Source organism: Lutjanus erythropterus, chromosome 24, assembly GCF_056507025.1.
Source record: "Lutjanus erythropterus isolate fLutEry1 chromosome 24, fLutEry1.hap2, whole genome shotgun sequence".
Taxonomy (NCBI): domain Eukaryota; kingdom Metazoa; phylum Chordata; class Actinopteri; order Lutjaniformes; family Lutjanidae; genus Lutjanus; species Lutjanus erythropterus.
The window spans coordinates 10,979,009-10,989,603 of NC_139340.1; the positions used below are offsets into that span (position 1 = coordinate 10,979,009).

General features: G+C 38.6%; 1 protein-coding gene across 1 annotated transcript in view; it reads left to right on the top strand.

Moving 5' to 3' along the window:
* LOC146304751 (ATP-binding cassette sub-family C member 4-like) overlaps positions 1 to 10,595 on the top strand; it is a 31,212-nt gene that overhangs the window by 19,842 nt on the left and 775 nt on the right. Inside the window, exons 25-30 of the mRNA XM_084713396.1 lie at positions 77 to 268; positions 361 to 516; positions 3,239 to 3,328; positions 4,000 to 4,172; positions 5,824 to 5,929; positions 10,379 to 10,513. Of these exons, the coding sequence (XP_084569522.1) occupies positions 77 to 268; positions 361 to 516; positions 3,239 to 3,328; positions 4,000 to 4,172; positions 5,824 to 5,929; positions 10,379 to 10,513 (852 nt within the window). The remainder of the gene's footprint in view (positions 1 to 76; positions 269 to 360; positions 517 to 3,238; positions 3,329 to 3,999; positions 4,173 to 5,823; positions 5,930 to 10,378; positions 10,514 to 10,595) is intronic.

Sequence of the window (10,595 nt, forward strand, 5' to 3'; positions counted from 1 at the left end):
TCAATGTCAAGGAAGTCTTGTTAAACCCCAGTGTGTAACAGGCAGTCACATGTATGTGCTGCTTCTCTTCTGTTAGATGACGTCAGTGGAGAGGGTGGTGGAGTACACTGAACTGAAGAGCGAAGCACCCTGGGAAACCGGTAAACGTCCTCCTCCCGATTGGCCCACCAAAGGCCTGATGACCTTTGACCGGGTCAGCTTCTCCTACAGCGACGACGGGCCGCTGGTGCTGCAGAATCTGAAAGCCATGTTTCGACCCAGAGAGAAGGTGGGACGTCTGGCGTCTTCAGACGACAAAATACTGTCCACTTCGCATGATGTTAAACCTAAACTGATCAATTCTTCTTCCTCGTGTGTCAGGTTGGGATTGTGGGTCGGACCGGTGCTGGGAAAAGCTCTCTGGTGTCGGCTCTGTTCCGCCTGGCGGAGCCTCAGGGGAAGATCTACATCGATGGTGTTCTGACCTCTGAGATCGGCCTCCATGACCTGCGTCAGAAGATGTCCATCATCCCTCAGGTAAAAAGAAGCTGACCTCCACTTGTTTTGTAATAAAGCTGAGAGCACAACATCAGTGATGAGCTCACGTTAAGATTTGACACATTATTGTAGAAAGCTTGTATGTTTGACAAGTTCATGGAAATTAATGGAAGATTGAACTTGTAGACTCAGCGGAATTTTGATCCATTTAACAAATGAGTCCACCAAATTGTAGAGCTGCAACTTTTAGTCGAGTAAACGATTAATTGATGGAAAGAAATTGAGCCAACTATTCTGATAAATGATGAATTATTTGTTATTTTTTCAAGCAAGCATTTGCTGTGTGAGTCTTTGGGTTTTGGACTGTTGGTGTGAAAATGTCATATGACTACAGTGCCCAAATTGATCATAGTTATCAGTGCTTTGTGAAAATGTGCAAAAAGTTATGTATTAAATCATAATCAATGATTTGAAATGTCCTGTAAATTTTTTCGCTGACACTAAACAAACTGACGTTACTCCTGGCCCTGCATCTGGAAGACTGTCGCTAACTTTGTGCGTTGGCATGTGAACATGACTTGCTGAATGATTCTTGGATTTTCATGATAAAACACTATTAAATACCTTTTTTGTTCTCTGGAAGTGGTCCAGGTTACAGCCAGGCCTTATTTTTTTATTATACTGAGGGGATACTTGACACTTCACCCAAAAAATGAAAATTCAGTCATTTTCTACTCACCCTTATGCTTTTCGGATTTAGTTTTTTATTTACACAGCTTTGCAAAATCTCCAAAACAGTTTCAGCGAATGGTGACCAGTTTTCAAACGTAAAAAACCCACTTAAAGCCCCAACATGATATTCTTACATCATTATTCTTATTTTGATTGGAAAAACATCTTAAAAAGACTAAGGTGTGATTTATTTTTTTATTTATTTATTTTACAGGAATCTGCACCAAATGATTTAGAATCTAATATGTAGGACAGGATGTCTTTGCCTCATGACATTCATTAATTTAAATGTTTTTGACACGTTTTGCCTTCAACAAATATTGCACCCCCTGCAATTTGACAATTTGAACGCCATACTGCGATTTTGATAAAATTGTGATCAACTGTGCAGCCCTAACATGGCTTCAAGGCAAGTCAAGGCAATTTTATTTATATAGCACCATTCATACACAAGGCAATTCAAGCTAAGGTTGTACAGTGAAGATTTAGACTAAAAACATGGTGTAAATGACATGTCTTAAGTCAGCTTGGCATGTTTGGGCTGTAGGAGACTTAAATTACACCAGATGAGCAGTATGGAGGCTTTAAAAAAAAAAAAAAAAAAAAAAAAAATATTATTTTTATTATTATTATTATTATTGGTCACTGTTCACTTTAATTGTTTGGGAGATTCTGCAGCACTGTTTTCTTGTCAAAGTGTTTTGTTGACTGAATGTCTGAATTTTCGTTTTTGGGTGCGCTATCACTTTAAGAACATGTACCTGAGGGGGGAGCACGATCTCGCGAGATCGTTTTTGGGCGCGCTATCACTTTAAGAACATGTACCTGAGGGGGGAGCACGATCTCGCGAGATCGTTTTTGGGCGCGCTATCTCTTTAAGAACATATACCTGAGGGAGCACGATCTCGCGAGATCTCAACCGGAAGTCCACCCCTTGCAGGTGAACTGGTGTGGAATTGTTTGGAAGCAAACCGGAGACGGTAGCGGTGCGGCAGTTTGCTGTAGTGAAGCTATGCAATGATAAAAACAGAAGTAAAACGAGTCCGAGTGAGAAAATGTTTGAGGAGACGCTTCAACTTGGGTTTTTACGTTTCAGCCAGAACAGGTGAGATTTTAACCGTCAGTCTCTCAACACTAGCATGCTGCTAGCTGCGTTAGCATGACGAGCTAGCATGACGAGCTAGCACGTTTGGCGTTGTTCACCGAGAACGTTTAGCTTCTCCGTCACCATGTACACTGTCTTATCTGCTCTTTGTTCATTTTTAGCCGGTTATATCTGTTTTAACTCGTTTTATCTCTTTTTATTTTTTTTAACTCCAAACGCTAACTTTATTTAAGCACGCGTTTGGCGTTAGCTGTGTTGCTGCACGTGTCACGTGACCTTCATTCGGAGCACCTCTGTGAATTTTAATGACAAACTCGGATATGAGACGCTGAAAACGGGTTGATTGTGGTCTGGCCTCCGGCCTGTGTTGATTCTGGACAGTATTTATAGTGAGTTTTATCATTTTAAACGGTGATACTAACCACCGTGAAACCGGTTGGTCGTTTCATCCCTGATAGTTTAGCTTTGGGCTTTCGGAAATTGTGATTAGCATTTTTCACATTTTGTTGGAAACGCTGTTGAAGAGTGATGCTTCTTTTACTCCATTAATTAATCTTTGTGTTGTTTGTAGTGTTTTTCATTAGCGATAATAAATCTTCATCACTTACACGAATTAATTAATTCTCTACCAAGATGTAATCACTCAAAAAATCCAAGTTGAAATTCTCAAATGTCCTGTTTTGCCCTCAGCTCATAAATATTCATCTTAATGTTATAAAAGAGCAAAGAAAGCAGACAATGTTTTATGCTTTTCATAAGAAAATTACTGAACAAAACCAATTTAACTGATTATCAAAGTAGTTGGCAGTTAATTTAATAACTGTTTAATTGTTGCAGCTCTACTTAGAACACTTATTTTACTTATTTCTGAATTTACTGATTAATTTGTTGAGTAATCTCTGACTCTGCACTCCTGTTTTTCAGGACCCTGTGCTGTTCACAGGAACCATGAGGAAGAACTTGGACCCTTTCAACCAACAAACAGATGAAGAACTGTGGAACGCTCTGCAAGAGGTCAGTAACAATCTGTGATACACACACACACAGTTAACAGTGTCACCTAAGAGTGACAGAAAAAATTCAGAGCTTAGGAAGAGTACAGAGCCAGGATTGACATTATCTTTTGAAAATGTAATGCATAACATCCTCTCAGTACATGTTTTGACTATAGTGAATCTTCTGGAAAATCATTTTAGAAACAGTTCATGGATTAAATGAGCAGACAAAGGATGTCTGTCTTGGTTAATCCAGCAAATTAAACAGCCGATAAATCAGCGTAGGACCATAAACCAGAGCTGCTCATTGATTTTCAACAATGGCCACAATTCTCTCTGAGAAAGACTGGAAACGCTTTTCTCTCAAGTCAATTCTCCAGTTAATCAAAGCAGCGACGATCTGTGTGAGTGATGTTTGCTTCAGTTCCTGTAGACATTATCTGATCACAGGGAATTGGGACTTTTACTCTTGAGTTATGCTTGAAAATATATTTTAAAAGATCAAACCCTTGGCTATTAAACCTTGTAATTGGCCAACATCTATTAAATTTTTCAATTAAATAGCATTTTTTGCAGCTGAGGACTTGAATTTTGTCCACTTTGTCTGACACACAAAAAAGTCATATTATATAAAACAGCTGATTTATAGTTATGACAATGCTAAACTGAATATCTTAATGTTCCCTGCAGGTGCAGCTGAAGTCTGTGGTGGAGGAGCTGCCCGGGAAGTTGGAGACGGTTCTGGCCGAGTCGGGCTCCAACTTCAGCGTGGGTCAGAGGCAGCTGGTGTGTCTGGCCAGAGCCATCCTGAGGAAGAACCGCATCCTCATCATCGACGAGGCCACGGCCAACGTGGACCCCAGGTACTGATGACGCAACTCACCTCACTGATAGCCATGCAGGACTTTTTTCCATCCTTTCATTGGAATTTTATAGTCTTTATTTAAAATTCAGTGGAGGAAAGTACTGATGTAAAACTTGCAGGTGATAAAATGTAGTTATGTAAAAGTACAAAGTATTATTTCTTTTAAAAACTCATTGTTAGTTACTTTTTAACCATTACTACTTTATCAAAAACAGGCAAACTGATCAAAAGAGGTTTATCCAAACATCAGGGTTTACTCAGTAGTGAAATATGATTTTAAAAGTAGTGATGTACTTAAGAGTAAAATTACAGACTTGAAAAAAACACTTAACAGTATCCCTAATTACAATTTCTGAGGAGTTGTAATGTACTAACACCCAGGTCAAAAGACAATAAAATTATCAATATACAATTATTCATCTTTGAGAGGATAGAAACAGTAAAAATTTGGCATCATTGATTGGAAAAAACAGATTATTAATATAAACTGACTAATCTATAACTTCACTAATTGTTTCAGCTCTAGATTCTATCATGTTTTCTCTTCAGATCCTCTAAAGTGAAATTACTAAAATCACACTGTAAAAAGTCTAAAAGTCCTGAATTAAAATGACTTAAGTGTAATAAGGAAAATGTACTAAAAGTATTAAAAGCACTCAGAGCTAATGCCTTTGTATTCTTATAGATTTATTATTTTAACAGCAGGATTTTACGTTTGTAGTTAGTTGCAGACTTCTACAAAATATTTAAAATAACTTCACCCAATAATTATTTTCATTAATTAATTTGCTGATCATTTTCTCAGTAGATTGTTCAGTTTTCAAAAATTCTGAAAATGGTGAGATTATTTAACAATCAATTGAAAGAACATTAATGGGCAACTATTAATTTTTTAAATAATTTTAATTGTTCCAGTTTTACAGGGTATTTTAGATTCTCCTGCCACTTTAAAAACATTTAACACTTTTTATGCGTAGTTGCTTTTTTTGAAAATATTTTAAAAGAAAGTCAGAACAGGATTAGATATAATTATTTTATATATAATTTAATGTTTCTTGACCTGCAACAGTAAATGTCTAAATGCAATCATTTCTGTTTGGAAACCAATCTAAACCCACTTAAGGGCAAGAAAAAACATTTAGATCTTTGTGAACAAATTTTAATACTTTTAAAACCCACAAGGTTTTAAATGCAGATAACTTAATTTGTAAACAAACTAAAGCTGTCAAATGTTAAACATATGTTAGTATTATCAGGAAATAACCTGTTATTGATTATTCTATTAGATTATCAGTGCAGCAGGGTTTTACTGTTGTACTTGTTTGAGGTTAATCAGTTAATTGTTTGGTTTGTGAACATTATGATAAATGCTGCCATAATTACCCAGTGCTCAAAGTGACACCTCCATAGTACTTGTTTTGTGTAATCAATAGCCCAACCTTCAGTTATTTTAAAAAGTAAAGAACTTCTTTAAAAAAAAAAAATCAAGTGGACTCCAGTCCTGTCAGTGTGGCTGTTTTAGATGCACTAAATTCAACAGATCACTCTTGCAGACATGTTGTTTTCTCATCACTTTATTCATGTTGTGTTGTGGCACCTGTGGGAAAATTCATGTCTTTAATCCGCGTGTGTCTGTTGTGTCTCTGCAGGACAGACGAGCTGATCCAGAAAACCATACGGGACAAGTTCAGGGACTGCACTGTGCTGACCATCGCCCACCGTCTCAACACCATCATAGACAGCGACAGGATACTGGTGAGTCCTCTTACATTCTGACAGTAGTTAGCACATAGTGGGGGTTTAAACTACTGTTAGGTTACTTTTCCTGCAGACAGGTTTCAGAGACATCAGTCTACAGTTTGTGGTTGCACTTTATTTTACAATCCGTAACAAAACAAACAGACAAAACTAGAAATAATGTTCTTTACTTGGCAGTATTAGAGGGCAATTGGGCACAAACTTTTATTTCTACTACCTCAGTTTACAGTTCTGTTGTAGTGAGTCCCCAGTGTCTTAATAGTGTACTGTAAAATAAAGTGCAACCCACTTTAATACATATGATGCATCTTATCTGGAGGTTATAATGTTGGGTTTTTGTTGAAACTCTTATGGAGGCTGAGTGTGTTGCATCTGCTAACCAAACAATGCAGTTGAAACCACTACAGACTCCAAAGATCTTAGTTTCAACAAAAACTGAGTACTTTACTTAACAAAAAAAGTAATTGTACTCATGTAGGTTTAGTGAGGCGCACAACAGACCAAGTTGAATTTTATTAGCTGTCAGTTTATGTGCACCACAATAAACCTGCATGACTACAATTACTTTTTTTTGTTAAGTACTCAGTTTTTGTTGAAACTAAGATCTTTGGAGTCTGTAGTGGTTTCAACTGCATTGTTTGGTTAACAGATGCAAAACACTCAGCCTCCATAAGAGTTTCAACAAAAACCCAACATTATAACTTGTCTGTTTTCTGCTCTGTCTGTAGGAAAGTGAAGTAATAGCTGCTGCAGTGTTTTTTTTAAGTTTATAGGTGTTGGTAGGTGTATTTTTTCCACTTTAGACAGAGCCAGGCTTGCAGGTTCCCCTTTCTTTCAGCCTTTATGCTAAGCTAACGTGTTCTGGCTCTAGCGCTGTACTTAGAGGGACAGTTCAGATTATTTGAAGTGGGTTTGTATGAGGTACTTAAAGTAGATGTTAGTCAGCACTGAGTTTAGAGAACTTAAAGTCTTGGTTTACAAAGGTGAGCAATGTACTGTTGTGGACAGGGTCAGTTGTAAAATGTATTTTAGTTGCCTAAAGGTTGGCTTAGGTGCATGTTATGTTTAGAATATTTTCAGCACTTCATCTTTCCAGTAGATGGCATTTTGTCATGGTAAACTAAGTCTGATCCATGTATGTTTTCCTCAGTCTCCTGACAAAAATGTAGTTTTAGCTCTTAGAACAGGAGTTGCTCGTCTGCTGCTGTTTTGATCACTTTGTTTGTGTTCTTGTGTGACTTCAGTGAATCCTAAATAACATTTCCAAACACTGAAGTCACTAACACAAAGTGATCAAAACAGCAGCAGACTAGCAACTCCTGTTCTAAGAGCTAAAATTACATTTTTGTCAGGAGTGTCTGAGGAAAACATACATGGATCACACTTAGTTTACCATGAGAAAATGCCGTCTACTGGCAAGATGAAGTGCTGAAAATATTCTAAACAAAACATACACTTAAACTAATTCTTAGGCGGCTAAAATATATTTTGCTGCTAACCCTATCAGAACAGCACATTGCTTACTTTCTAAACCAGGATTTTAACTTCTCCAAACTCTGTGTTGACTACCATCAACTCGAAGTACCTCAAACAACCCCGCTTCAAAATTTGAACTGTCCCTTTAAGTAGGGAGCTAGGGGGTCTGAACATGCTTAGCTTAAAGGCTGAATGCAATGGGAAGCTGGCAGCTCGACTCTGTCCAAAATGGAAAAGACACCAACCTGTTATTCATTGTGTGACTGTTTATCCTGAAGGTCCCGGACACTGTTCCAGCTGACACTGGAGAAGAGAAGATGCTGCCGCTTTTTTTTTTATTTTGCTATCCTCTTTGCTGCTGTAACACTCTAAATTTCCCTGTTGTGTGGTTAATAAAGAAAGTCTTATTAAACTGCATATGTTAGGGTCAGGTACCAACACAGAATCTGTAGGACATATAAACTACAGCTGTCTTAACTTCTATACTCAATAATATAAATCACATAAAACAAATTACTGTTTATGCTGCCCTCTTGTGGTTTCAAATGCTCAGTTCAACCAGAACAATTTTCTGATTGACAGTCAGCATCAGTGTTGGCAGGAAAAAAAAAATCTCACTTTGTGATGTCATGTACACATCACTAAGTTGAACTGAGCCCTAAAAAAAAAAATCTAAAAAAAAAATTATTTATTGTAGCTGTGAGTTTAAGAGTAAACTTAAGTTTCAGATCAGTCAGTTAAATCACGTAACAGTAGTTGTGATTTTGCTGCCGTCTAAAGTTCTCACTTTGCAGCAGTCACGTGGCTGTGCGCACGTAAAAAAAATGTTTTTGTACTTTGGTTGAACTGAGCCCTTCTTTCTTGTACTTTTAAGTTTTATTGCACTTGTTCCTACAGTCAGCGTCTGTTTTAGCAGGAGTGTTCTTTGTTACCGACCAGCTGTCACACCTACAAGTGATACCGGCGCAGCGACGGAGAAACGCCGGCGTTTGTGCGTCTCGGCTCCGTCTGCCACCGTATCACTATCAGGTGAGAGAGCAGCTCGGTGACGACACTCACTCTTAAGACTGATGACGACTGTAGTGAAGGAGCAGCAAGTTTCAAACTCTCGACTAGAGGATTTCAGATAGACATCAAGCTACAAAGTATTGTTTAAAGGGACAGTTCACCCAAAAGTCAAAAATACTTGTTTTTCTTTTTACCTGTGGTGCTACTTATTCATGTAGATTGTTTCACTGGTGGTTGCAGAGTTTTGGAGATTTCTACAGTAGAGATGTTTGCTTTTTCTGTGTTACAGTGGGAAATGCATGTCACTCATGTTGTGGTGTTCAAAGTAGATTTGAAGTGTTTCTTTTCAGGAATCGTGGCCTCGTTACTCAACATGATCCAGAACACTTTCATGTAGGAAGTATTTTCTTAAGGAAAATAGTTCACACATGAAATTGCTCACAACAACATGTGCATGGATTATTTTGAGTAAAGGGCTGTCTATAGCAAGAACTGTGAAAACAGTTTTAAAAATCTGTCTAAGTCAAGTGGATGGTTGAGTCCACATCACAACTGTAACATTACAGTCTAGACTCAACCATCCACTTGACTTAGACAGATTTTTAAAACTGTTTTCACAGTTGTTACTGTAGATGGCCCTTTACTCAAAATAATCCATGCACATGTTGTTGTGAGCAATTTCATGTGTGAACTATTTTCCTTAAGAAAATACTTCCTACATGAAAGTGTTCCGGATCATGTTGAGTAACGAGGCCACGATTCCTGAAAACAAACACTTCAAATCTACTTTGAACACCACAACATGAGTGACATGCATTTCCCACTGTAACACAGAAAAAGCAAACATCTCTACTGTAGAAATCTCCAAAACTCTGCAACCACCAGTGAAATAATCTAGATCAGTGTTCCCCAACCCTGGTCCTCAAGGACCCGTCCTGCATGTTTTAGACGGTTCCCCGCTCCAACACCTGATTTAAATAATCAGCTCATCATCAAGCCTCTGTAGAAGCCTGACAACAGCCTGGGCCCCATTTCCCAGAACCTTCATAGCGCTATGTGCATTGTAAGTTGTATTTTAAGGTCTCCCTTAAGGGAGACCTTAAAATACAACTTATGACGCACATAGCGCTACGAAGGTTCTGGGAAACGGGGCCCTGATCAACTGGATCAGGTGTGTTGGATCAGGGAAACATCTAAAACATGCAGGACAGGAGTCCCTGAGGACCAGGGTTGGAGAACACTGATCTACATGAATAAGTAGCACCACAGGTAAAAAGAAAAACAAATATTTTTGACTTTTGGGTGAACTGTCCCTTTAAACAATACTTTGTAGCTTGATGTTGATCTGAAATCCTCTAGTCGAGAGTTTGAAACTTGCTGCTCCTTCACTACAGTCGTCATCACTGTTAAGAGAGAGTGTCGTCACCGAGCTGCTCTCTCACCTGATAGTGATACGGTGGCAGACGGAGCCGAGACGCACAAACGCCGGCGTTTCTCCGTCGCTGCGCCGGTATCACTTGTAGGTGTGACAGCTGGTCGGTAACAAAGAACACTCCTGCTAAAACAGACGCTGACTGTAGGAACAAGTGCAATAAAACTTAAAAGTACAAGAAAGAAGGGCTCAGTTCAACCAAAGTACAAGAAAGAAGGGCTCAGTTCAACCAAAGTACAAAAACATCTTCTCACGTGCGCACAGCCACATGACTGCTGCAAAGTGAGAACTTTAGACGGCAGCAAAAACACAACTAGTGTTACGTGATTTAACTGAGTGACCTGACACTTAAGTTTACTCTTAAACACGTGAAGGTGCCAAAAGTGCAGCAGCTATTACTTGACTTGCCTGTAGATGAAACTCTGGTGTTGGCTGGATCAGCTGTCAGCCCATCACAACCTGAAACAACAAGGCATATTCAACTCAACTCGTCAGACAACAACAATACTAAAGTTGAATTTTGTCTGCAGGTTCTGGATGCAGGGAAAATTCATGCCTATGATGAGCCTTACACCCTGCTTCAAGATCGAGATGGCATCTTTTATAAAATGGTGCAGCAGACTGGCAAACAGGAAGCAGCAGCACTACTAGACGCAGCTAAACAAGTGAGTTTAACGCTCCAAAAATACTTAAAACGCATTTTACAACGTGGAAAGCTTTTAAGTTAACCTGACTTTTCAAATTATG